The sequence below is a fragment of the Haemorhous mexicanus genome, chromosome 31 (genome assembly GCF_027477595.1).
Source record: "Haemorhous mexicanus isolate bHaeMex1 chromosome 31, bHaeMex1.pri, whole genome shotgun sequence".
Lineage (NCBI taxonomy): Eukaryota > Metazoa > Chordata > Aves > Passeriformes > Fringillidae > Haemorhous > Haemorhous mexicanus.
In genome coordinates, this window is record NC_082371.1 from 3082955 (window position 1) to 3108790 (window position 25836).

At 57.0% G+C, this 25836-nt stretch overlaps 3 protein-coding genes across 3 annotated transcripts in view; 1 reads left to right on the forward strand and 2 right to left on the reverse strand.

The window, feature by feature from the left end:
• Window positions 1-9324, reverse strand: part of ITGA10 (integrin subunit alpha 10) — a 39146-nt gene extending 29822 nt beyond the window's left edge. Inside the window, 8 exon segments of the mRNA XM_059871433.1 lie at window positions 313-461; window positions 1908-2035; window positions 2106-2220; window positions 3309-3388; window positions 4448-4545; window positions 7261-7280; window positions 7282-7373; window positions 8544-9324. Of these exon segments, the coding sequence (XP_059727416.1) occupies window positions 313-461; window positions 1908-2035; window positions 2106-2220; window positions 3309-3388; window positions 4448-4545; window positions 7261-7280; window positions 7282-7373; window positions 8544-8676 (815 nt within the window). The 5' untranslated portion in view covers window positions 8677-9324.
• A 2219-nt stretch (window positions 9325-11543) lies between these two features.
• Window positions 11544-16300, reverse strand: PEX11B (peroxisomal biogenesis factor 11 beta). The gene is made up of 4 exons (XM_059871125.1): window positions 15799-16300; window positions 15540-15667; window positions 14103-14304; window positions 11544-12437 (listed from the first exon to the last, which is right to left on the reverse strand). Exons 1-4 carry the CDS (start codon window positions 15852-15854, stop codon window positions 12068-12070), a joined length of 756 nt encoding a protein of 251 aa, XP_059727108.1. The 5' UTR covers window positions 15855-16300; the 3' UTR covers window positions 11544-12067.
• Window positions 16301-16376: 76 nt separating this feature from the next.
• Window positions 16377-25751, forward strand: LIX1L (limb and CNS expressed 1 like). The gene is made up of 6 exons (XM_059871124.1): window positions 16377-16683; window positions 18190-18353; window positions 20941-21081; window positions 23133-23228; window positions 24062-24139; window positions 25435-25751. Exons 1-6 carry the CDS (start codon window positions 16392-16394, stop codon window positions 25675-25677), a joined length of 1014 nt encoding a protein of 337 aa, XP_059727107.1. The 5' UTR covers window positions 16377-16391; the 3' UTR covers window positions 25678-25751.
• The last annotated feature ends 85 nt before the right edge of the window (window positions 25752-25836 follow it).

A 25836-nucleotide genomic window follows, 5' to 3' on the forward strand; every position in this document is an offset into this window, starting at 1 on the left:
CCCCCAATCCCGCCCCCAATCCCGCCCCAATCCCACCCCCAATCCCACCCCCAATCCCACCCCCAATCCCACCCCCAATCCCACCCCCAATCCCACCCCCAGTCCCACCCCAGTCCCACCCCGATCCCACCCCGATCCCACCCCGATCCCACCCCAAATCCCACCCCAATCCCACCCCAATCCCACCCCAAATCCCACCCCAATCCCACCCCAAATCCCACCCCAAATCCCACCCCAATCCCACCCCAATCCCACCCCAAATCCCACCCCAATCCCACCCCAAATCCCACCCCAATCCCACCCCAATCCCACCATGCCTCCCGGATGGCCATGGCCGTCCTGGTCTCCCTCCCCTCCTGCCGGGTCAGGTTCCTGGCGGCCTCCAGCAGGCTCTGGGCCGTGGGGTGCTGCCCCAGGGCCCACTCCTGCACCAGGTGCTCCCCGTACTGCAGCACCCCCACCTGCAACAGGGAGTGTCACAGCCACAGGGAACCCCAAAACCTCCCCAAAACCCACGGGGAACCCCAAAACCCCCAGGGAACCCCCAAATCCCCAGGGTGCTGCCCCAGCGCCCACTCCTGCACCAGGTGCTCCCCGTACTGCAGCACCCCCACCTGCAACGGGGACGGTCAGAGAGAGCCCCAAAACCCACGGGGAACCCCAAAACCCCCAGGGAACCCCCAAATCCCCAAGGTGCTGCCCCAGGGCCCACTCCTGCACCAGGTGCTCCCCGTACTGCAGCACCCCCACCTGCAACGGGGAGTGTCACAGCCACGGGGAACCCCAAAACCTCCCCAAAACCCACGGGGAACCCCAAAACCCCCAGGGAACCCCCAAATCCCCAAGGTGCTGCCCCAGTGCCCACTCCTGCACCAGGTGCTCCCCGTACTGCAGCACCCCCACCTGCAACGGGGACGGTCAGAGAGAGCCCCAAAACCCACGGGGAACCCCAAAACCCCCAGGGAACCCCCAAATCCCCAAGGTGCTGCCCCAGCGCCCACTCCTGCACCAGGTGCTCCCCGTACTGCAGCACCCCCACCTGCAACGGGGAGTGTCACAGCCACAGGGAACCCCAAAACCTCCCCAAAACCCACGGGGAACCCCAAAACCCACGGGGAACCCCAAAACCCATGGGGAATCCCAAACCCACGGGGAACCCCAAACCCCCAGGGTGCTGCCCCAACGCCCACTCCTGCACCAGGTGCTCCCCGTACTGCAGCACCCCCACCTGCAACGGGGACAGTCAGAGCCACAGGGAACCCCAAAACCCACAGGGAACCCCAAAACCCACGGGGAACCCCAAAACCCACGGGGAGCCCCAAAACCCACAGGGACATCCCTCAAATTCCCCCAGGGAACCCCCAAAACCCCGGGGATCCCTCAAATCCTCTGGGAGGACAATGCCATCACCCCTGGGACAATGCCATCACCCCAGGGACAACAGCGCTGCCCCAGACACAGTCCCCTCGCCCTGGGGACACCCCCTCGCCCTGGGGACACCCCCCCAGCCCTGGGGACCCCGTGGTGGCCCCACCAAGGTGCCACATCAGGTGCCACCACCTCAAGGCGGGCACCATCCCAAGGACAATGCCATCACCCCAAGGACAATGCCATCACCCCAGGGACAACAGTGCTGCCCTGGAGACAGTCCCCTCACCCTGGGGACACCTCTCCAGCCTTGGGGACACCGTGGTGGCCCCAACAAGGTGCCACACCAGGTGCCATCACTCCAAGGCTGGCATCACCCCAAGGACAATGCCATCACCCCAAGGGACAATGCCATCACCCCAAGGACAATGCCATCACCCCAGGGACAATGCCATCACCCCAGGGACAACAGCGCTGCCCTGAAGACACCCCCCCAGCCCTGGGGACAGCGTGGTGGCCCCGAGGTGCCCCAGGCTGACCTGGGTCTGCCCAGGCCCGATGAAGAAGCGCGCCAGGACGCTGCCGAGGAAGGCCTGCACCTCCTCCCAGGGGTAGATGCTGTTGGAGCCATCCAGAAGCACCACGATGTCCATGAAGGTAGGACAGCCTGGCAGGGGACACGGTGACACCGGGGCTGGCACGTCCCAGGAGGTCCCCGGAGGTGCCACCTCACTCACGCTGGGCTGTGGGTGCCACGGTGGCCACCAGCCGGAGCTGCCGGTCCAGGCGGACGCAGCGGCCGGAGCTGAACACGGAGGTGCCACATTCCTGGGACCAGAGCGGGGCACAGGCCTGGGGGCAGGGGACACGAGGTCACAGCGGGGACAGCACCCCCTGCCACCCCCCCCGCCTCAGTTTCCCCCTCCTTTCTCCCCTTTTCTGCCTCAGTTTCCCTCACACACCCTCAGTCTCTTCTTCCCCTCCTCATTTTCCCCTTTCCCACCTCCCTGCCCTCCTTCCTGCCTCAGTTTCCCCACCCCTGCCTCCATTTATCCGCTTTTCCTGCCTCAGTTTCCCCTTCCCTGCCTCAGTTTCCCCGCTTTTCCTGCCTCAGTTTCCCCTTTTCTGCTTCAATTTCCTTTTCCCCACCCCCTTCCTCCCTCCCCACCTTTCCTGCCTCAGTTTCCCCGCTTTTTCTGCCTCAGTTTCCCCTTTCCCGCCTCAGTTTCCCTGCTTTTACCGCCTCAGTTTCCCCACTCCTGCCTCAGTTTGCCCTCTTTTGCTGCCTCAGTTTCCCCCCTTCCCTGCCTCAGTTTCCCCACTTTTCCTGCCTCAGTTTCCCCCCACTCCTGCCTCAGTTTCCCCCCACTCCCGCCTCAGTTTCCCCACTCCTGCCTCAGTTTGCCCTCTTTTGCTGCCTCAGTTTCCCCACTCCTGCCTCAGTTTCCCCTCTCCTACCTCAGTTTCCCCCCAACTCCTGCCTCAGTTTCCCCTCTTTTCCTGCCTCAATTTCCCCCACTCCTGCCTCAGTTTCCCCACTCCTTCCTCAATTCCCCCTTTCCTGCCTCAGTTTCCCCACTCCTGCCTCAGTTTCCCCACTCCTACCTCAATTCCCCCTTCCCTGCCTCAGTTTCCCCCACCCCTGACTCAGTTTCCCCCCACTCCTGCCTCAGTTTCCCCCCCTTTCCTGCCTCAGTTTCCCCTCTTTCCCTGCCTCAGTTTCCCCTCTCCTTCCTCAGTTTCCCCACTCCTACCTCAATTCCCCCTTCCCTGCCTCAGTTTCCCCCACCCCTGACTCAGTTTCCCCCCCCTTTCCTGCCTCAGTTTCCCCTTTCCTGCCTCAGTTTCCCCCACTCCTGCCTCAGTTTCCCCCCTCGTGCCTCAGTTTCCCCCCACTCCTGCCTCAGTTTCCCCTTCCCTGCCTCAGTTTCCCCGCTCACCAGCAGCCCCCCGTCCCCGGACTCCGCCAGGCTCATGCCGAGCCGGCCGGCGCTGCCGCTGAGCCACGGGACCGCAGCGCCTTGGGGACATCGGGGACACAAAAAAAAGGGGGGGAGCACCTCGGGGGGAGCCCCAAAACCTCAGCGGGGCTCGGGGTTGGGGGGTCAGAGCCAGAGGGAGCCCCAAAACATCCCCCAGACCCGCAGGGGACCCCCAGACCCACAGGGAACCCCAAAGCCACAGGGGACCCCCAAACCCCAGAAATCCCAAAATCCACAGGGACCCCACCCAAACCCCCAGGGACCCCCCAAAATCCACAGGGAACCCCCAAACCCCCAGAAATCCCAAACCCACAGGGACCCCCAAACCCCCGGGGACCTCCAAATCCCCAAGGACCCCCAAACCCCCAGGGACTCCCAAACCCCAGAAATCCCAAAGTCTCCAAGGACCCCCAAACCCCTGAGAACCCCAAAATCCTCAGGGACCCCCAAACCTCCAGGCACCCCAAACCCCGGGTACCCCCAAATCCCCGGGGACCCCCAAACCTGCAGGGACCCCCCAAACCCCCAGGGACCCCAAACCCCTGAGAACCCCAAAATCCTCAGGGACCCCCAAACCTCCAGGGTACCCCCAAACCCCCAGAAATCCCAAAATCCACAGGGACCCCCCAAACCCCCACGGACCCCCAAACCCCCGGGTACCCCCAAACCTCCAGGGACCCCCAAACCTCCAGGGACCCCAAACCCCCGGGTACCCCCAAACCTCCAGGGACCCCCAAACCTCCAGGGACCCCAAACCCCCGGGTACCCCCAAACCCCCCGGGGTACCCCCAAACCCCCCGGGGTACCCCCAACCCCCCGGGACCCCCAAACCTGCAGGGACCCCCAACCCCCCGGGGACCCCCAAACCCCCGGGGACCCCTCAAACACCCAGGGACCCCTCAAACACCCAAGAACCCCTCAAACCCCCAAGGACCCCCCAAACCCCCGGGTATCCCCAAACCTGCAGGGACCCCCAAACTCCGGGTACCCCAGACCACCAGGGACCCCCAAATCCCCAAGGACCCCCAAACCCCCGAGTACCCCCAAACCCCGGGGTACCCCCAACCCCCCCGGGACCCCCCAGTTCCCCCCGGTACCGAGGTTGCCCTTGGCACAGGAGGAGTTCTGGGGTCCCACGGGGCACCTGTAGATGTCCCCTTGGCCATCCCCGTCCCACGGGGCCGCCACCAACAGCCTGGGGACACAGAACGGGGGAGGGGACACCCGGGGGACATCGCGGATGACACAGAAAGGGGGGGAGGGGACACCCGGGGGACATCGCGGATGACACAGAAAGGGGGGAGGGGACACCCGGGGGACATCGCGGATGACACAGAAAGGGGGGAGGGGACACCCGGGGGACATCGCGGATGACGCAGAAAGGGGGGAGGGGACACCCGGGGGACATCGCGGATGACACAGAAAGGGGGGAGGGGACACCCGGGGGACATCGCGGATGACACAGCCTGGGGGGGAGGGGACACCCGGGGGACATCGCGGATGACACAGAAATGGGGGGAGGGGACACCCGGGGGACATCGCGGATGACACAGAAAGGGGGGAGGGGACACCCGGGGGACATCGCGGATGTCACCCCCCCCCGCCCCTCTCCCCGCCCTGCTCCAACCCGGCCAGCCGCGGGGGTTGGGGGTGGGCACCGTGCCAGGCTGTGCCGCCCACGGCTGTCCGGCTGTCCGTCTGTCCTCCTGTCTGTCTGTCCGTCCGCCCGTCCGTCTCTCTGTCTGTCCGTCCGGCCGCAGCCTCCTGCTCCTCCCGCGCTTCCCCCTCCCAGCCCCAACCTCCCCCCGCCGCGCCCCCTCCCCTTCCCTGCCTCAGTTTCCCCACTCCTGCCTCAGTTTCCCCACTCCCACCCCCTCCCCACCTTCCCTGCCTCAGTTTCCCTTTTCCAACCTCAATTTCCCCATTCCAGCCTCATTTCCCCCCCACTCCTGCCTCAGTTTCCCCTTCCCTGCCTCATTCCCCCCCCCACTCCTGCCTCAGTTTCCCCACTCCTCCCTCACTTTCCCCTTTCCCACCCCCTCCCCACCTTTCCTGCCTCAGTTTCCCCCCTCGTGCCTCAGTTTCCCCACTCCTCCCTCACTTTCCCCTTTCCCACCCCATCCCCACCTTCCCTGCCTCAGTTTCCCCCCTTTCTTGCCTCAGTTTCCCCCCTCCTGCCTCAGTTTCCCCACTCGTGTCTCAGTTTCCCCATCCCTGCCTCAGTTTCCCCCCTCGTGCCTCAGTTTCCCCACCCCTGCCTCAGTTTCCCCTTTCCCACCCCTCCCCACCTTCCCTGCCTCAGTTTCCCCCCTCGTGCCTCAGTTTCCCCCCTCGTGCCTCAGTTTCCCCTTCCCTGCCTCAGTTTCCCCCCTCGTGCCTCAGTTTCCCCTTTCCCACCCCTCCCCACCTTCCCTGCCTCAGTTTCCCCCCCTCGTGCCTCAGTTTCCCCCCTCGTGCCTCAGTTTCCCCCCTCCTGCCTCTATTTCCCCCCCGGTGCCTCAGTTTCCCCCCCGGTGCCTCAGTTTCCCCCCTGGTGCCTCAGTTTCCCCCCTCGTGCCTCAGTTTCCCCCCTCGTGCCTCAGTTTCCCCCCTCCTGCCTCAGTTTCCCCCCTCCTGCCTCAGTTTCCCCTTTCCCACCCCCTCCCCACCTTTCCTGCCTCAGTTTCCCCCCCTGGTGCCTCAGTTTCCCCCCTCGTGCCTCAGTTTCCCCCCTCCCTGCCTCAGTTTCCCCCCTCGTGCCTCAGTTTCCCCATCTCTGCCTCAGTTTCCCCCCTCGTGCCTCAGTTTCCCCCCTCGTGCCTCAGTTTCCCCTTCCCTGCCTCAGTTTCCCCTTCCCTGCCTCAGTTTCCCCCCTCGTGCCTCAGTTTCCCCCCTCATGCCTCAGTTTCCCCTTCCCTGCCTCAGTTTCCCCACCCCTGCCTCAGTTTCCCCCCTCCTGCCTCAGTTTCCCCCCTCGTGCCTCAGTTTCCCCTTTCCCACCCCTCCCCACCTTCCCTGCCTCAGTTTCCCCCCTCGTGCCTCAGTTTCCCCCCTCGTGCCTCAGTTTCCCCTTCCCTGCCTCAGTTTCCCCCCTCCCTGCCTCAGTTTCCCCACTCCTGCCTCAGTTTCCCCCCTCGTGTCTCAGTTTCCCTCCTCCTGCCTCAGTCTCCCCCCTGGTGCCTCAGTTTCCCCTTCCCTGCCTCAGTTTCCCCTTCCCTGCCTCAGTTTCCCCCCTCCTGCCTCAGTTTCCCCCCTGGTGCCTCAGTTTCCCCTCTCGTGCCTCAGTTTCCCCTTTCTCACCCCTCCCCACCTTCCCTGCCTCAGTTTCCCCACCCCTGCCTCAGTTTCCCCACTCGTGCCTCAGTTTCCCTCCTCCTGCCTCAGTTTCCCCCCTGGTGCCTCAGTTTCCCCCCTCGTGCCTCAGTTTCCCCTTCCCTGCCTCAGTTTCCCCCCTGGTGCCTCAGTTTCCCCACTCCTGCCTCAGTTTCCCCCCTCGTGCCTCAGTTTCCCCATCCCTGCCTCAGTTTCCCCCCTCGTGCCTCAGTTTCCCCCCTCATGCCTCAGTTTCCCCTTCTCTGCCTCAGTTTCCCCTTCCCTGCCTCAGTTTCCCCTCTCGTGCCTCAGTTTCCCCTTTCCCACCCCCTCCCCAGCTTTCCTGCCTCAGTTTCCCCTTTCCTGCCTCAGTTTCCCCCCTGGTGCCTCAGTTTCCCCCCTGGTGCCTCAGTTTCCCCCCTGGTGCCTCAGTTCCCCCCCTCGTGCCTCAGTTTCCCCTTCCCTGCCTCAGTTTCCCCTTTCCCACCCCCTCCCCACCTTCCCTGCCTCAGTTTCCCCCCTCGTGCCTCAGTTTCCCCCCTCGTGCCTCAGTTTCCCCCCTCGTGCCTCAGTTTCCCCTTCCCTGCCTCAGTTTCCCCGCCCCCCGGGGCTCACTCACCACTTGCCCCCATCCCCCCCCCCACTGCAGCACCCGGTAGCCAAACTGGGACTCCGCTGGCCCCCGGAACACTCTGGAACTCGCCAGGTCGATGTTGAAGCCCTCAGCGACCCCTGCGGAGGTGAACGAGGCTGCACATTCCCTTTTCGGCCTTTTTTTTCCCCAAAAAAATCCCGTTAAAAATAAGATTTTTCCATGAAAATTAAGATTTTTTTTTTTCCCCATTAAAAATTCCCGGGTTTTAGTTCCCCTCCCCACCTTGAGCCCGCCCTAAATTTGGGGATTCCCCTTGAGCCCGCCCTAAATTTAAAGAGATTTTGGTGTTTTCTCCCTCAAAAATAAATTAAATGGGGGGAAATGAGCAAAATTGGACAATTTTAAAGAGATTTTGGTGTTTTTTCCCTCTAAATATAAATTAGGAGGGGGAAATAACCAAAATTGGACAATTTTAAAGAGATTTTGGTGTTTTTTACGTGCAAAAATGAATTAGGAGGGGGAAAATGACCAAAATTGGACAATTTTAAAGGGATTTTGGTGTTTTTTCCCTCTAAAAATAAATTAAATGGAGGAAAATGATAAAAATTGGCCAAATTTAAAAGGATTTTGGTGGTTTTTCCCTCTAAAAATGAATTAGGAGGGGGAAAATAACCAAAATTGGACAAATTTAAAGAGATTTTGGTGTTTTTTCCCTCCAAAAATAAATTAAATGGAGGAAAATGATAAAAATTGGCCAATTTTAAAAGGATTTTGGTGTTTTTCCTTCTAAAAATAAATTAGGAGGGGGAAAATGATCAAAATTGGACAATTTTAAAGAGATTTTGGTGTTTTTTCCCTCCAAAAATAAATTAAATGGAGTAAAATGACCAAAATTGATCATTTTTAAAGGGGATTTTGGTGATTTTCCTTCTAAAAATAAATTAGGAGGGGGAAAATTACCAAAATTGGACAATTTTAAAGAGATTTTGGTGTTTTTTCCCTCCAAAAATAAATTAAATGGAGTAAAATGACCAAAATTGATCATTTTTAAAGGGGATTTTGGTGTTTTTTCCCTCCAAAATAAATTAAATGGAGTAAAATGACCAAAATTGATCATTTTTAAAGGGGATTTTGGTGATTTTTCCCTCCAAAAATAAATTAAATGGAGGAAAATGACCAAAATTGGTCGATTTTACCCCAAAAATCCCCCCTGGATATTCAGAGAGAGGGAGGGGGGCGATGATTCAAACCCCCAATCCCAATTTTAGCCCCAAATTGCCCCCAAAAAAATAAAATTTTGGGGTTACCTGGGAGCAGGAGCAGCGCCAGGAGCAGCCCCTGGTTCCTCCTCATGGCTGCAGCTCCGAGCGGGACAAAAATCGCCGAGTTTGGGTTTTTTTCCTTTTTTTTTTTTGAGTTTATTTTTCCCTCCTCCTTCATCCTCAATTGGCTGCTAAAAATAAATGCGGTTTTGGATGGGGGGGAGGCGAAATTTTAGGGAAAAAGGAGGAAAAAAAGCAGGGGAAAAAGGGGGGAGGTGGGTGCAGGAATTTTTTGGGGGGTCCTGGATGCTCCAAAGGGATTTTTCCATTTTTTTTCTTTTTTTGGGGGGGAAAAAGGGGTGAGAAAAATGGGGAAAATCTGAATTTTCTCTCACGGTGATGACAGCTGGGTGATCCCCGTGGGGAAGGGGATTTTGGGGTAAAATCCCAAAATTTTGGGTGGATTTTTGGGTGGATTTTGAGTGGATTTTGGGTGGATTTTGGTGGATTTTTGGGTGGATTTTGAGTGGATTTTGGGTTGCCACGTCCTCCGGGTGTGACCGTGGCACCGCCCGGAGTTTTAAAAAAAAGGGAAAAAAATAAAAATAAAAATTCCAACTCTGCCATTTAGGACAGAGGGAAAGTTGTGCTGCCGGAGGTTGTGGGAAGGGCTGGAATTTTCAGGGGGAAGAAAAAAAAATAAAAGAAAAACCTCAAGGAATGAGGAGGAAAAACAGAAAAACAGCGAGCGTGCAGCCTGGACACGGGCGGGGCGCGGGGAAACTGAGGCACGGGGAAATGGGGTACGGGGAAACTGAGGCACGGGGGAAATGGGGTGCGGGGGAAACTGAGGCACGGGGAAATGGGGAAACTGAGGCACGGGGGAAATGGGGTGCGGGGGAAACTGAGGCACGGGGAAATGGGGAAACTGAGGCACGGGGGAAACTGAGGCACAGGGGAAATGGGGTGCAGGGGAAACTGAGGCACGGGGGAATGGGGTGCGGGAAAACTGAGGCACGGGGGAATGGGGTGCGGGAAAACTGAGGCACGGGGGAAACTGAGGCACGGGGGAAACTGAGGCACGGGGAAATGGGGTACGGGGAAATGGGGTACGGGGAAACTGAGGCACGGGGAAATGGGGCACGGGGGAATGGGGCACGGGGGAATGGGGTGCGGGGGAAATGGGGTGCGGGGGAAATGGGGTGCGGGGGAAACTGAGGCACGGGGAAATGGGGAAACTGAGGCACGGGGGAAACTGAGGCACGGGGAAATGGCGTGCGGGGGAAACAGGCACGGGGGAAATGGGGTGTGGGGGAAATGGGGTGCGGGGGAAACTGAGGCACGGGGAAATGGGGCACGGGGAAATGGGGTACGGGGGAAACTGAGGCACGGGGAAATGGGGTGCAGGGAAACTGAGGCACGGGGAAACTGAGGCACGGGGGAAATGGGGTGCAGGGAAACTGAGGCACGGGGGAACTGAGGCACGGGAAAATGGGGTGCGGGGAAACTGAGGCACGGGGAAACTGAGGCACGGGGGAAATGGGGTACGGGGGAATGGGGAAACTGAGGCACGGGGGAAACTGAGGCACGGGGAAATGGGGAAACAGGCACGGGGAAATTAGGCGCGGGGGAATGGGACACGGGGAAACTGAGGCACGGGGGAAACTGAGGCACGGGGAAACTGAGGCACGGGGAAATGGGGAAACTGAGGCACGGGGAAAGGGGGAAACTGAGGCACGGGGGAAACTGAGGCACGGGGAAATGGCGTGCGGGGGAAACAGGCACGGGGGAAATGGGGTGTGGGGGAAATGGGGTGCGGGGGAAACTGAGGCACGGGGAAATGGGGCACGGGGAAATGGGGTACGGGGGAAACTGAGGCACGGGGAAATGGGGTGCAGGGAAACTGAGGCACGGGGGAACTGAGGCACGGGAAAATGGGGTGCGGGGAAACTGAGGCACGGGGGAAACTGAGGCACGGGGAAATGGGGTGCGGGGAAATGGGGTGCGGGGAAATGGGACACGGGGAAACTGAGGCACGGGGGAAATGGGGTACGGGGGAATGGGGAAACTGAGGCACGGGGGAAACTGAGGCACGGGGAAATGGGGAAACAGGCACGGGGAAATTAGGCGCGGGGGAATGGGACACGGGGAAACTGAGGCACGGGGGAAACTGAGGCACGGGGAAACTGAGGCACGGGGAAATGGGGAAACTGAGGCACGGGGAAAGGGGGAAACTGAGGCACGGGGGAAACTGAGGCACGGGGAAATGGCGTGCGGGGGAAACAGGCACGGGGGAAATGGGGTGTGGGGGAAATGGGGTGCGGGGGAAACTGAGGCACGGGGAAATGGGGCACGGGGAAATGGGGTACGGGGGAAACTGAGGCACGGGGAAATGGGGTGCAGGGAAACTGAGGCACGGGGGAACTGAGGCACGGGAAAATGGGGTGCGGGGAAACTGAGGCACGGGGGAAACTGAGGCACGGGGAAATGGGGTGCGGGGAAATGGGGTGCGGGGAAATGGGACACGGGGAAACTGAGGCACGGGGGAAATGGGGTACGGGGGAATGGGGAAACTGAGGCACGGGGGAAACTGAGGCACGGGGAAATGGGGAAACAGGCACGGGGAAATTAGGCGCGGGGGAATGGGACACGGGGAAACTGAGGCACGGGGGAAACTGAGGCACGGGGAAACTGAGGCACGGGGAAATGGGGAAACTGAGGCACGGGGAAAGGGGTGCGGGGGAAATGGGGTGCGGGGAAATGGGGCACGAGGGAAACCGAGGCACGGGGCCACCAGTTCAGCCCAGCAGCACCAGTTCAGCATTCCCAGTTCAGCCCAGTGCGCCCAGTTCAGGGGCTGGTTTAGGTGGGGATCAGACCCAGGTTTAGGACCAGACCCAGGCTCAGGATCAGGCCCAGGTTTAGGAGGGATCCATTGCTGGAACTTTCTGGCTCCGAGGATGGGAATGGCACCAGCCAGTCACTTCCAGAGGTGCCACAACCCCCCAAAATCCCCAAAATTCCCAAGAAAATTATGGTTTCAGCTTGAGCCAGGGGTGCAGGATGGTGATGAAGGAGAGCAGGGAGGAGGGGAGACCCCAGAACATCACATTTTCCACCCCAAATCCACATTTTCCACCCCAAATCCACATTTTCCAGCCCCAAATCCACATTTTCCACCCCAAATCCACATTTTCCAGCCCCAAATCCACATTTTCCAACCCCAAATCCACATTTCCCACCCCAAATCCACATTTTCCACCCCCAAATCCACATTTTCCAGCCCCAAATCCACATTTTCCACCCCAAATCTACTTTTTCCACCCCCAAATCCCCATTTTCCAGCCCCAAATATTCCCATTAGCTGCTCCACATGAAAGGCTCTTCCCAAACTGAAAGGGGGAACGTTGAACCCCGATTTTTTCCCTAAATGTCAATAGGAAAAAAACCCCAAACGTCCCTGTGGGATCCAATGCTGGAACTTTCTGGCTCCAAGGATGGGAATGGCACCAGCCAGTCACTTCCAGAGGTGCCACAACCCCCCAAAATCCCCAAAATTCCCAAGAAAATCATGGTTTCAGCTTGAGCCAGGGGTGCAGGATGGTGATGATGGAGAGCAGGGAGGAGGCGAGCCCGCAGAACCCCAGCACTGCAGGGCTGCTCCTGCACAGCCCCAGCTTCTCCAGAGGGATCAGCAGGTCACAGGCGTTCCTCAGCAGGTCCAGCAGCACCGGGGGGTTGTCCCTCAGCACCTGCAGCAGGAGTTGCAGCTGGAGCTGCAGCTGCAGGCGGAGGTGCTGCCCCCTGCTCTCAGCCTGCAGCTGGGCTCGGCTCTCCGGGCTCTTCCCTCGCCTGCGGGCGGCCTCGGCTCTCTCCAGCAGCAGGCGGATCTCGTAGGCGTCCCTGCTGAGGTTCACCACCAGGGCGAACAGGTAATACCTGGGAGAGACAGGGCAGGAGGAGCGGGATGCTCCCAGCAGCCGCAGGAATGCCCCGGGGGTGGAAAACAATCAGCTCTGCCAGGGGATTGCTGGTTCTTCCCAGGGGAATTCCAGTCCCGCTCTCCCTTGGGATTCCACTCCTCCTTCTTCCCAGGGGAATTCCAGTCCTGCTCTCCCCCAGGAATCCCATTCTTTATTCTCCTCAGGGAGAATCCCATTCCTGCTCTCCCTTGGGATTCCACTCCTCATTCTCTCCAGGGGAATCCTATTCCCTGTCCTCCCTTGGGATTTCACTCCTCACTCTCTCCAGGGGAATTCCATTCCTGCTCTCCCTTGGGATTCCACTCCTCATTCTTCCCAGGGGAATTCCATTCCTGCTCTCCCTCAGGAATTCCACTCCTCATTCTTCCCAGGGGAGCCCCATTCCCTGCTCTCCCTCAGGAATTCCATTCTTTATTCTCCTCAGGGAGAATTCCATTCCCTGCTCTCCCAGGGGAACCCCAGTCCCTGCTCTCCCTTGGGATTCCACTCCTCATTCTCTCCAGGGGAATCCCACTCCTGCTCTCCCTCAGGAATTCCATTCTTTATTCTCCTCAGGGAGAATTCCATTCCCTGCTCTCCCAGGGGAGCCCCAATCCCTGCTCTCCCTTGGGATTCCACTCCCTGCTCTCCCTCAGCAATTCCATTCCTTATTCTCCTCAGGGAGAATCCCAGTCCCTGCTCTCCCTTGGGAATTCCACTCCTCATTCTTCCCAGGGGAATTCCATTCCCTGCTCTCCCTTGGGATTCCACTCCTCATTCTTCCCAGGGGAACCCCAATCCCTGCTCTCCCTCAGGAGTTCCATTCCCTCTCTCCCTTGGGAATTCCATTCCCTGCTCACCCTTTGGAATCCCATTCTTTATTTTCCCCAGGGGAATCCCATTCCCTGTCTTCCCTCATCAATCCCATTCCCTGCCCTCCCTCAGGAACCCCATTCCCTCTCTCCCTTGGGAATTCCATTCTTTATTTTCCCCAGGGGAACCCCATTCCCTGCCCACCCTCAGGAATCCCATTCTTTATTTTCCCCAGGGGAACCCCATTCCCTGTCTTCCCTCATCAATCCCATTCCCTGTTCACTCTCAGGAATTCCACTCCCTCTTTCCCTTGGGAATCCCATTCCTTATTTTCCCCAGGGGAACCCCAATCCCTGCTCTCCCTCAGGAGTTCCATTCCCTCTCTCCCTTGGGAATTCCATTCCCTGCTCTCCCTTGGGAATCCCATTCTTTCTTTTCCCCAGGGGAACCCCATTCCCTGCTCACCCTTTGGAATCCCATTCTTTATTTTCCCCAGGGGAACCCCATTCCCTGCTCACCCTCAGGAATCCCATCCCTTATTTTCTCCAGGGGAACCCCATTCCCTGTTTTCCCTCATCAATCCCATTCCCTGCTCTCCCTCAGGAACCCCATTCCCTCTTCCCCATGGGAATCCCATCCCTTATTTTCCCCAGGGGAATCCCATTCCCTGTCTTCCCTCATCAACCCCATTCCCTGCCCTCCCTCAGGAACCCCACTCCCTCTTTCCCTTGGGAATCCCATCCCTTATTTTCCCCAGGGGAACCCCCTGCCCTGCCCACCCCACACACCTCAGGAGCCTTTCCCCACCTCCCCCCCTGACCCCTCTCACCTGAAGGACCTCTGGCTCCACTTCTCCATGGCCAGGCCGGGCAGGATCCCGGTTTTCCCAGCCCACAGGACGTTGTCACAGGCCAGGAACAGAGCCCGGTTCAGGTGGGACAGGGTGAGGCAGAAACGCAGCACGGGGTCGGGGAGGTGCAGCGAGCGCTGGGCCCCCCCCAGAGCCTCAGCCGAGCCCCCCAAACGCAGCACTGCAGGGGAGGGGGACACAGGGTGGGGTCACAGGGGGGGTGAGACCCCAAAATCCCCCCTCGAAACAGCCCAGAGCCCCCCCAGAGCCTCAGCCGAGCCCCCCAAACGCAGCACTGCAGGGGAGGGGGACACAGGGTGGGGTCACAGGGGGGGTGAGACCCCAAAATCCCCCCTCAAAATAGCCCAGAGCCCCCCCAGAGCCTCAGCCAAGCCCCCCAAACCCAGCACTGCGGGGGGGGGGGGGGGGGGGTCACAGGGGTGTGAGACCCCCAAATCCCCCCTCAGACCCTCCCTGACCCCCTCCCCAGAGCCCCCCAAACCCAGGACTGCAGGGGGGGGACACAGGGTGGGGTCACAGGGGTGTGAGACCCCAAAATGTCCCCTAAAAACCCCCCAAAGGCAGCACTGCAGGGGGGGACACAGGGTGGGGTCACAGGGGGGGTGAGACCCCAAAATGTCCCCTAAAAACAGCCCAGAGCCCCCCAAACCCAGCACTGCAGGGGAGGGGGACACAGGGTGGAGTCACAGGGGGGGTGAGACCCCAAAATGTCCCCTCAAAACCCCCCAAAGGCAGCACTGCAGTGGGGGGGGAACACCAGGGGGTCACAGGGGGGGTGAGACCCCAAAATCCCCCCTCAAAATAGCCCAGAGCCCCCCCAGAGCCTCAGCCGAGCCCCCCAAACGCAGCACTGCAGGGGAGGGGGACACAGGGTGGGGTCACAGGGGGGGTGAGACCCCAAAATGTCCCCTCAAAATAGCCCAGAGCCCCCCAAACACAGCACTGCAGGGGGGGGGACACAGGGTGGGGTCACAGGGGGGGTGAGACCCCAAAATGTCCCCACAAAACAGCCCAGAGCCCCCCAAACACAGCACTGCAGGGGAGGGGGACACCAGGGGGTCACAGGGGGGTGAGACCCCCAAATCCCCCCTCAGACCCTCCCTGCCCCCCTCCCCAGAGCCCCCCAAACCCAGCACTGCAGGGGGGGGTCACAGGGGTGTGAGACCCCCGGAATCCCCCCTCAAATCCACCCTGACCCTCCTCCCCAGAGCCCCCCAAACCCGGCACTGCACAGGGGGGGGGTCACAGGGGTGTGAGACCCCCAAATCCCCCCTCAGACCCTCCCTGGCCTCCTCCCCAGAGCCCCCCAAACCCGACACTGCAGGGGGGGGTCACAGGGGTGTGAGACCCCCAAATCCCCCCTCAGACCCTCCCTGCCCCCCCAGCCCCACTCACGCTTGCGGCCCAGGCTCAGGTGAGCCTCCAGGTGCTGCAGCCGGCTCAGGGTCCCGGAGCTGCCCCCGGAGCTGCCCCCGGAGCGGCTCAGCGCGGCCCCGGCCAAGACACAGGCGTACTGGGCGGCCCTGGGGACAACGAGGGAGTCACGGGGGGCACCGGGGATCGCCCGTTCTGTGGGATCTCCCCGCCGCCCCGGGATTTCGGGACCCCCGTGATCCCCCTCCCTCCGAGCCTCCCCTGCCCGCGGGGTCCGCACCTGAGGAGGCGCTCCCGGGCCTGGCTCTGGGCGCTGAAGCGCACCCAGGCCTCCATGGCGCGGGCCCGGTACCGAGCCCGGTACAGCAGCGTCACTTCCGGCACGGCGGAGGCTCCTTCCCATTGGCTGAGGGCGGAACCGCCCACTTTTACCAAAACAGAGTCCGTGAATGGGCGACAGCGTAATCTCCGCCTCTAAATCTGTGCCCAAGAGTTTGATTGGTTCATTTCGCCATTAATTGCTTCTGCTGATCAATAGGATTGGGGCTGTCATTTCGTACCGTCATGTCTGCCGGTTTGTGCTTCCTGTATTTTGATTCGTTTATTCTCCTGTCAATCTAACAAATCCCGAAACGCGATTGGATAACGGCCCCTAAATCCCCGCCCCGTTACCGCCCCACGACCACACACCGCTATTTGTGTTAGTGGGTGAATGCGCCGCGCCCTGACCCCGCCCCTCGAGCCGCGCACCGCGTTCTGATTGGCCTTTTGATGCTTTCCCCGCCTCCCCCGCCCCGATCCCGCTCTCCTATTGGTCTTCTGGGCGCGGAGCGGCGCTGATTGACAGCGCGGCGCTGAGGAGGGAGCGGGGCTATGGAGGCGGTGCGGGCGCAGCGGCTGCAGCCCGGGGTGGGCACCGGGCCCCGCGGGGCTCGGCCCGGCCTCACCGGAGCCCCCGCGGGGCTGGGACCGACACCGGCAGCGGGGTCGGGGTTGGGGCCGGGGCTGGGGCTGCCGCCGCCGCCGCCGCCGCTGGGTCTGCAGGGCCCCCCCGCGCCCCCCGGGCCGGGGGCCGGGGCCGTGCCCGGGCCGCCCGCGGTGCTGCGGGAGGCGGTGGAGGCCGTGGTGCGGAGCTTCGCCAAGCACACGCAGGGCTACGGCCGCGGTGAGCGGGGCCGGGGGGAGCCGGGGATGCCGACAGACCGGGCTGGGGTGGGGGGTCGATTGTCCCTTATTCCCTTATGTCACTTTTCCTTATTTCCGTCTCCCTTTTCCTTCTTTCCATGCCCCATTTCCTTCCCTCCTTCCCTCCTCACCCCCTTTTCCTTATTTCTATACCCCAATTCCTTCTTTCCATACCCCATTTCTTTCCTTCCTTCTCTCCTTCCTCACCCCCTTCTCCTTTTCCTTCTTTTTGTGCCCCATTCCCTTCCTCACCCCCAATTCCTTCTTTCCATACCCCAATTCCTTCTTTCCGTGCCCCATTCCCTTCCTTCCTTCCTCACCCCCTTTTCCTTATTCCCATGCCCCAATTCCTTCCTTCCTCACCCCCTTTTCCTTTTCCTTCTTTTCGTTCCTCGTTCCGTTTCTTCCTTCCATCCTTTTCCTTCTTTCCATGCCCCATTTCCTTCCTTCCTTCCCTCCTTCCCTCCTTCCTTCCCTCCTTCCTTCCCTCATTCCCTCCTCACCCCCTTTTCCTTATTTCTATACCCCAATTCCTTCTTTCTGTGCCCCATTTCCTTCCCTCCTTCCCTCCTTCCTTCCTTCCTTCCTCACCCCCTTTTCCTTATTCCATGCCCCATTTCCTTCCATCCTCACCCTCTTCTCCTTCCCCCTTGCCCTTTTTCCCTATTCCCATGCCCCCATTCCCTATTCCCATGCCCCATTCCCTATTCCCATGCCCTTTTCCCCATTCCCATGCCCCCATTCCCTATCCATTCCCATGCCCCCATTCCCTCTCCCCATGCCCTTTTCCCTCTCCCCATGCCCCCATTCCCTATTCCCATGCCCCATCCCCTCTCCCCATGCCCCATTCCCTATTCCCATGCCCCCATTCCCTATTCCCATGCCCCCATTCCCTATTCCCATGCCCCCATTCCCTATTCCCATGCCCCTATTCCCATGCCCTTTTCCCCTATTCCCATGCCCTTTTCCCCATTCCCATGCCCCCATTCCCTCTCCCCATGCCCCATTCCCTATTCCCATGCCCCATTCCCTATTCCCATGCCCCATTCCCTATTCCCATGCCCCATTCCCTATTCCCATGCCCCATTCCCTATTCCCATGCCCCCATCCCCTCTCCCCATGCCCCGTCCCCTCTCCCCATGCCCCCATTCCCTATTCCCATGCCCCATTCCCTCTCCCCGTGCCCCCATCCCCTCTCCCCGTGCCCCCATCCCCTCTCCCCATGCCCCCATCCCCTCTCCCCATGCCCCCATCCCCTCTCCCCATGCCCCCATCCCCTCTCCCCATGCCCCATCCCCTCTCCCCATGCCCCCATCCCCTCTCCCCATGCCCCGTCCCCTCTCCCCATGCCCCATTCCCTATTCCCATGCCCCCATCCCCTCTCCCCATGCCCCCATTCCCTCTCCCCATGCCCCCATCCCCTCTCCCCATGCCCCATTCCCTCTCCCCATGCCCCGTCCCCTCTCCCCGCGGTTTCTCCGCGCAGTGAACGTGGTGGAGGCGCTGCAGGAGTTCTGGCAGATGAAGCAATCCCGCGGGGCCGAGCTGCGCAACGGCGCCCTGGTTCTCTACGAGATGGTGCCGGCTGCCAGCCCTCCCTACGTCTGCTATGTCACCCTGCCCGGGGGCAGCTGCTTCGGCAGCTTCCAGGTACTGTCCCCACCCCGGGAATGCACCTCCGGGACCCCAGCAGGATCGTTTCCCAAAGATCTCCTCCCCGCTGGGTGCTCTCCTCCCCGCTGGGTGCTCTCCTCCCTTCTGGGTGTTCTCCTCCCCGCTGGGTGTTCTCCTCCCCGCTGGGTGTTCTCCTCCCCGCTGGGTGCTCTCCTCCCTGCTGGGTGTTCTCCTCCCCGCTGGGTGTTCTCCTCCCTGCTGGGTGTTCTCCTCCCCGCTGGGTGTTCTCCTCCCAGCTGGGTGCTCTCCTCCCCGCCGGGTGCTCTCCTCCCCGCCGGGTGCTCTCCTCCCCGCTGGGTGCTCTCCTCCCTCCTGGGTGCTCTCCCTTCTGGGTGCTCTCCTCCCCGCTGGGTGTTCTCCTCCCTGCTGGGTGCTCTCCTCCCCGCTGGGTGTTCTCCTCCCAGCTGGGTGCTCTCCTCCCTGCTGGGTGTTCTCCTCCCCGCTGGCTGCTCTCCTCCCAGCTGGGTGCTCTCCTCCCCGCTGGGTGTTCTCCTCCCCTCTGGGTGCTCTCCTCCCTTCTGGGTGCTCTCCCCCCCGCTGGGTGCTCTCCTCCCGGCTGGGTGCTCTCCTCCCTGCTGGGTGCTCTCCCTTCTGGGTGCTCTCCTCCCGGCTGGGTGCTCTCCTCCCTGCTGGGTGCTCTCCTCCCGGCTGGGTGCTCTCCTCCCTGCTGGGTGCTCTCCCTTCTGGGTGCTCTCCTCCCGGCTGGGTGCTCTCCTCCCTGCTGGGTGCTCTCCCTTCTGGGTGCTCTCCTCCCGGCTGGGTGCTCTCCCTTCTGGGTGCTCTCCTCCCCGCTGGGTGCTCTCCTCCCCGCTGGGTGCTCTCCTCCCTTCTGGGTGCTCTCCTCCCTGCTGGGTGCTCTCCCCCCTGCTGGGTGCTCTCCCCCCTGCTGGGTGTTCTCCTCCTTGCTGGGTGCTCTCCTCCCCGCTGGGTGTTCTCCTCCCCGCTGGGTGTTCTCCTCCCCGCTGGGTGTTCTCCTCCCTGCTGGGTGCTCTCCTCCCTTCTGGGTGCTCTCCTCCCTTCTGGGTGTTCTCCTCCCAGCTGGGTGTTCTCCTCCCCGCTGGGTGTTCTCCTCCTTGCTGGGTGTTCTCCTCCTTGCTGGGTGCTCTCCTCCCCGCTGGGTGCTCTCCTCCCTGCTGGGTGTTCTCCTCCCCGCTGGGTGTTCTCCTCCCCGCTGGGTGTTCTCCTCCTTGCTGGGTGTTCTCCTCCTTGCTGGGTGCTCTCCTCCCCGCTGGGTGTTCTCCTCCCAGCTGGGTGTTCTCCTCCCAGCTGGGTGTTCTCCTCCCCGCTGGGTGCTCTCCTCCCTGCTGGGTGTTCTCCTCCCTTCTGAGTGTTCTCCTCCCTGCTGGGTGCTCTCCTCCCTGTATTTGCCTCTAAACCTCTTTAGTTGCAAGGAGGTTTAATCACAAGTTGCTCCTGGTCTGTAAATCCCCACCAGGTCCCAATCTGGGGAGATTTAGGCTCTGGATTGTGAGGTTTTGGTGGCCTTTATTGCCTGTTCTCACTTACAGGTGAGGTAGGAGAGGGGATGTCAGGGAAAACTGTTGGATTGGCTGGATCTGATCTTCCTTCCCAGGATTTGATCCTTCCCAGGATTAGATCCTTCCTCCTCCTTCCCAGGATTTGGTCCTTCCTTTTCCTTCTCCTTCCCAGGATTAGATCCTCCTCCTTCCCAGGATTAGATCCTTCCCAGGATGTGATCCTTCCTCCTCCTTCCCAGGATTTGGTCCTTCCTTTTCCTCCTCCTTCCCAGGATTTGATCCTTCCTCCTCCTTCCCAGGATTTGATCCCTCCTCCTTCTTCCCAGGATTTGATCCTTCTCCTTCCCAGGATTTGATCCCTCCTCCTCCTTCCCAGGATTTGATCCTTCCTTTTCCTCCTCCTTCCCAGGATTTGATCCTTCTCCTTCCCAGGATTAGATCCTTTCTAGGATTAGATCCTCCCTCCTCCTTCCCAGGATTTGATCCTTCCTCCTTCTTCCCAGGATTTGATCCCTCCTCCTTCTTCCCAGGATTTGGTCCTTCCTTTTCCTCCTCCTTCCCAGGATTTGATCCTCCTCCTTCCCAGGATTTGATCCTTCTCCTTCCCAGGATTAGATCCTTCCCAGGATTCTGAACCTCCTTTGGTTCTGTCCCCAAATCCTGGAATCTGGGGGGAATTTGGGAACACTTTGGGTCTGAAAAATCGAATTTAATCAAATTAATTAATTGAGAACACACTGTGAGGTTCTGAACCTGCTTTGGTTCTGTCCCCAATCCTGGAATCTGGGAGGAATTTGGGAACACTTTGGGTCTGAAAAATTAAATTTAATCAAATTAATTAATTGAGAACACACTGTGAGGTTCTGAACCTGCTTTGGTTCTGTCCCCAAATCCTGGAATCTGGGGGGAATTTGGGAACACTTTGGGTCTGAAAAATCGAATTCAATCAAATCAATCGCCAACACAACGGGCAATTCTGATTCTGGGGGTGCCATTTCCCAGCTGCCCCTCTCAGCCCCCGTGGCTGATGCCCTGGGGGGGCCTGGGGATCCCGGGGTGTCCCCAGCGTGGCCGTGTGTCCCCAGTTCTGTCCCACCAAGGCCGAGGCGCGCCGGAGCGCGGCCAAGATCGCGCTGATGAACTCCGTGTTCAACGAGCACCCCTCCCGCCGCATCACCGACGACTTCATCGAGAAGAGCGTCTCGGAGGCCCTGGCGTCCTTCAACGTGAGCGTGGGCGTCTTGTCTGAGCTTTTTTGGGGTCAGATTAAGGCGTTTTCTGACCCTGAGGCGGGGTAGTTTGGAAGCGTTTTAAAAAACGCCGTTCCGTTTTCAGCCCCGTGTGAAGGGTGAGGCAAGAGAGACAAATGTTACCATTCCAGCACAATCAGAAGCTAATTGTTTCTGATTTCTAAATTTATTTCTAATTTCTGAACTTATTTCTGATTTCTAAACTTATTTCTAATTTCTGAACCTATTTCTAATTTCATTTTCAGTCTCATGTGTAGGGTGAGGCAATACAGATGATATAATTCACACCCCTCACAATCAGCAGCTAATTATTTCTGATTTCTAAACCTATTTCTGACTTCTGAACCTATTTCTGATTTCTAAACTTATTTCTAAACTTATTTCTAATTTCTAAATTTATTTCTAATTTCTAAACTTATTTCTAATTTCATTTTCAGTCTCATGTGTAGGGTGAGGCAATACAGGTGTTATAATTCACACCCCTCACAATCAGAAGCTAATTCTTTCTGATTTCTAAACTTATTTCTGACTTCTAAACCTATTTCTGATTTCTAAACCTATTTCTGATTTCTAAACTTATTTCTAAACTTATTTCTAATTTCTAAACTTATTTCTAATTTCTAAACTTATTTCTAATTTCTAAACTTATTTCTGATTTCATTTTCAGTGTCATGTGTAGGGTGAGGCAATACAGGTGTTATAATTCACACCCCTCACAATCAGAAGCCAATTATTTCTGATTTCTAAACTTATTTCTAAACTTATTTCTAATTTCTAAACTTATTTCTAATTTCTAAACTTATTTCTAATTTCTTTTTCAGTCTCGTGTGTAGGGTGAGGCAATACAGGTGTTATAATTCACACCCCTCACAATCAGAAGCTAATTATTTCTGATTTCTAAACCTATTTCTGATTTCTAAACTTATTTCTAATTTCTAAACTTATTTCTAATTTCATTTTCAGTCTCATATGTAGGGTGATGCAATACAGGTGTTATAATTCACACCCCTCACAATCAGAAGCTAATTATTTCTGATTTCTAAATTTATTTCTAATTTCTGAACTTATTTCTGATTTTTAAACCTATTTCAGATTTCTAAACCTATTTCTAATTTCTGAACTTATTTCTAATTTCATTTTCAATCTCATGTGGAGGGTGAGGCAATACAGGTGTTATAATTCACACCCCTCACAATCAGAAGCTAATTGTTTCTGATTTCTAAATTTATTTCTAATTTCTGAACTTATTTCTGATTTCTAAACCTATTTCTGGTTTCTAAATTTATTTCTAATTTCTAAACTTATTTCTGATTTCTAAACTTATTTCTAATTTCTGAACTTATTTCTAATTTCATTTTCAGTCTCGTGTGTAGGGTGATGCAATACAGGTGATATAATTCACACCCCTCACAATCAGAAGCTAATTATTTCTGATTTCTAAACTTATTTCTAATTTCTAAACTTATTTCTAATTTCTAAACTTATTTCTAATTTCATTTTCAGTCTCGTGTGTAGGGTGAGGCAATACAGGTGATATAATTCACACCCCTCACAATCAGAAGCTAATTATTTTTGATTTCTAAACTTATTTCTAATTTCTAAACTTATTTCTAATTTCTAAACTTATTTCTAATTTCATTTTCAGTCTCATGTGTAAGGTGAGGCAATACAGATGATATAATTCACACCCATCACAATCAGCAGATAATTATTTCTAATTTCTAAACTTATTTCTAATTTCTAAATTGATTTCTAATTCCACGCAAAACAGGTTGTTAAAAACCACCAGCTGCAGGTTATTTTTGATATTTGGCTGTCCTTGTTTATCTCCAGCTCCCTGAAGCTTCCCAGGTCCATTCTGGGAGAACTTATCCAGCTTTTTCTCTGTCTGACCAGGCTGTCACATCCACGTGTGACAGCTCAGCCTGTGCTGGCCTCAGGCTCTCCTGAATTCCAGGATGGGGATTCCAGGAGTGGGGATTCCCAGGAATGGGAATGGCAGCTCCATGGCTGGAATTTCTCTGCAGGGCAACCGAGAAGAGGCAGATAATCCCAACACTGGCATCGGGGCCTTCCGCTTCATGCTGGAGTCCAACAAGGGAAAATCCATGCTGGAATTCCAGGTGCTGTGTCCAGTTTGTGCAGATCCTGCTCCTCTTCCTGCCAGGTCTCGCTCCTGCTTTGGTTAAGGGATGTTTGGGTGGGTCTCCCAGGTGTATTTTTAGTTTTTTTCCATGGGGAATTAACTCAGGGTTTCCCTCTGGTTCTGATCAGATTTGGGGTAATTCCAGTATTGCCCTTGGGAATGTTTCTCTCACTGTCGCTGTGATATTTCCAAATGTCCTGGTTGCAGTAGTCCAGTGAATTAGTGGGATTAATTAATCCCTCTAATTAACTGGACTACTCCCTCAGGATGGGAAGATATTGCCCCCAAAGACTGGAGGTGGGATTGGGGGTCAGTGGTGTCGTGACCCCAAACCACAACCTTGTATCCCATTGGAATGTGGGAAGAACATCTGGACAAGGGGAGCAAGGGAAGCTTCTGGAACGTGGATCAGGATTAGGAGAACAGCTGGGAATGGGATGTCTGCTCTCATGCAAAAACACACATAAATACAATTATAGATCTATTTTATAAATATATTCTAGATATGGATTTATGCACCTGTATTTGCCAAGCAAACATTCACAGGGAACATTCTCTTAGTGACCCCCCCACCTCAGAAAGTCACTGCATTTCATTTTAAATGGAGAATTTCCTGCTGAGGTGCCTAAATCACTCTGTTCTATCAGCCTGCTCGCCAGCATTTGTGAGAGTTTATTCACATGCATTAAAGAATAATTTTATTACCAACCTTCCAAAACACAGCAGGGGAAATCACCCAGCCCTGAGCCATCCCAGCACATCTGGTGGGTTTATATTTTGTATTTTAAACCCTCCCTCTTGCCATCCCAGGAGCTGATGACAGTTTTCCAGCTGCTGCACTGGAATGGGAGCCTGAAGGCCATGAGGGAACGTCAGTGCTCGCGCCAGGTGAGTCCCAACTCCATCCTGCTGCTCCTTCCCACTCCTGAGCTTCCTCTGCTGCCTTGTGGGGGACAAAGGATCCAAATCTCTCTGGACTGAAGAGAGAAAACGAGAAAAATGGGACTTTATGGGGTGGAGCTGTAATTGGACAATTAACTCCAATATGCAAATGGACCAGAACTTATAAAAGTGAGAGACCCTGTGACCGGGTGTCCATTTTGTGACCACTTTGGGTCCATCTTGGGTCCATTTTGGGACCACTTTGGGCTCATCTTGGGTCCACCTTGGATCCATCTTGGGTCCATTTTGTGACCATTTTGTGACCACCTTGGGTCCATTTTGGGACCACCTTGGGTCCATTTTGGGACCACTTTAGGTCCATCTTGGGTCCATCTTGTGACCATCTTGGGTCCATTTTGTGACCATTTTGGGCTCATCTTAGGTCTATTTTGTGACTGTTTTGGGTCCAGTTTGTGACGATCTTGGGTCCATTTTGGGTTCATTTTGTCACCATCTTGGGCCCATCTTGGGCCCATCTTGGGCCCATCTTGGGCCCATCTTGGGCCCATCTTGGGCTCATCTTGGGCCCATCTTGGGCTCATTTTGGGCTTATCTTGGGCCCATCTTGGGCTCATCTTGGGCTCATCTTGGGTCCATCTTGGGTCCATCTTGGGCTCATTTTGGGCTCATCTTGGGTCCATCTTGGGTCCATTTTGTAACCACTTTGGGTCCATTTTGTGACCACTTTGGGTCCATTTTGTGACCACTTTGGGTCCATTTTGGGACCATTTTGGGTCCATTTTGGGACCATTTTGTGACCATTTTGGGCTCATCTTGGGTCCATTTTGTGACCGTTTTGGGTCCAGTTTGTGACGATTTTGGGTCCATCTTGGGTCCATTTTGGGTTCATTTTGTCACCGTTTTGGGCTCATCTTGTCACTATTTTGGGCTCATCTTGGGTCCATCTTGGGTCCATCTTGGGTCCATTTTGGGTTCATTTTGTCACCATCTTGGGTTCATCTTGGGTTCATTTTTTGACCATTTTGGGTTCATTTTGTGACCATTTTGGTTCATCTTGGGTGTAGCTCTTCCTGGGCTCTCCACTGCCCAAGGTGCATCCATTGAGGATACCCTTTTAATAAACCCCTGCATTATTAATTAACTCTGCCCCACCTCTGTCCTCGCTCAACCTTCACAAAACATCATTCCCTCAAAGTTTCTTCCCAATTTTAACAATTCTATTGCATCCCATAGGTTTTTTCCCCCAGTTTTAACAATTCTCTCCCTCCCATTCCCACCAGGAAGTCCTGGCTCACTACTCCCACCGTGCTCTGGACGATGACATCCGAAACCAGATGGCCCTGGACTGGGTGAACCGGGAGCAGAACATTCCAGGAGCCCTTTCCCGGGAGCTGGCGGCCACCGAGCGCGAGCTGGACGAGGCGCGGCTGGCCGGGAAGGAGCTGAGGTTCCACAAGGAGAAGAAGGACATCCTGCTGCTGGCAGCTGGCCAGCTGGGCTCGGCACACTCCTCTGGCTGCTGAACCCCAAAATCCCAGCCTTGGTGATCCCAAAACCCTTTCCCCAAATCCCAGCCCGTTTGCACATTTAGAAGAAAGTTTAGGGAAAAAGCTCCTGAATGGATTTTAGCAAGTTTTATCCTGGTTTTTAGAGCTGTTTCTCAGCCTCCTCATTCCTCCCTT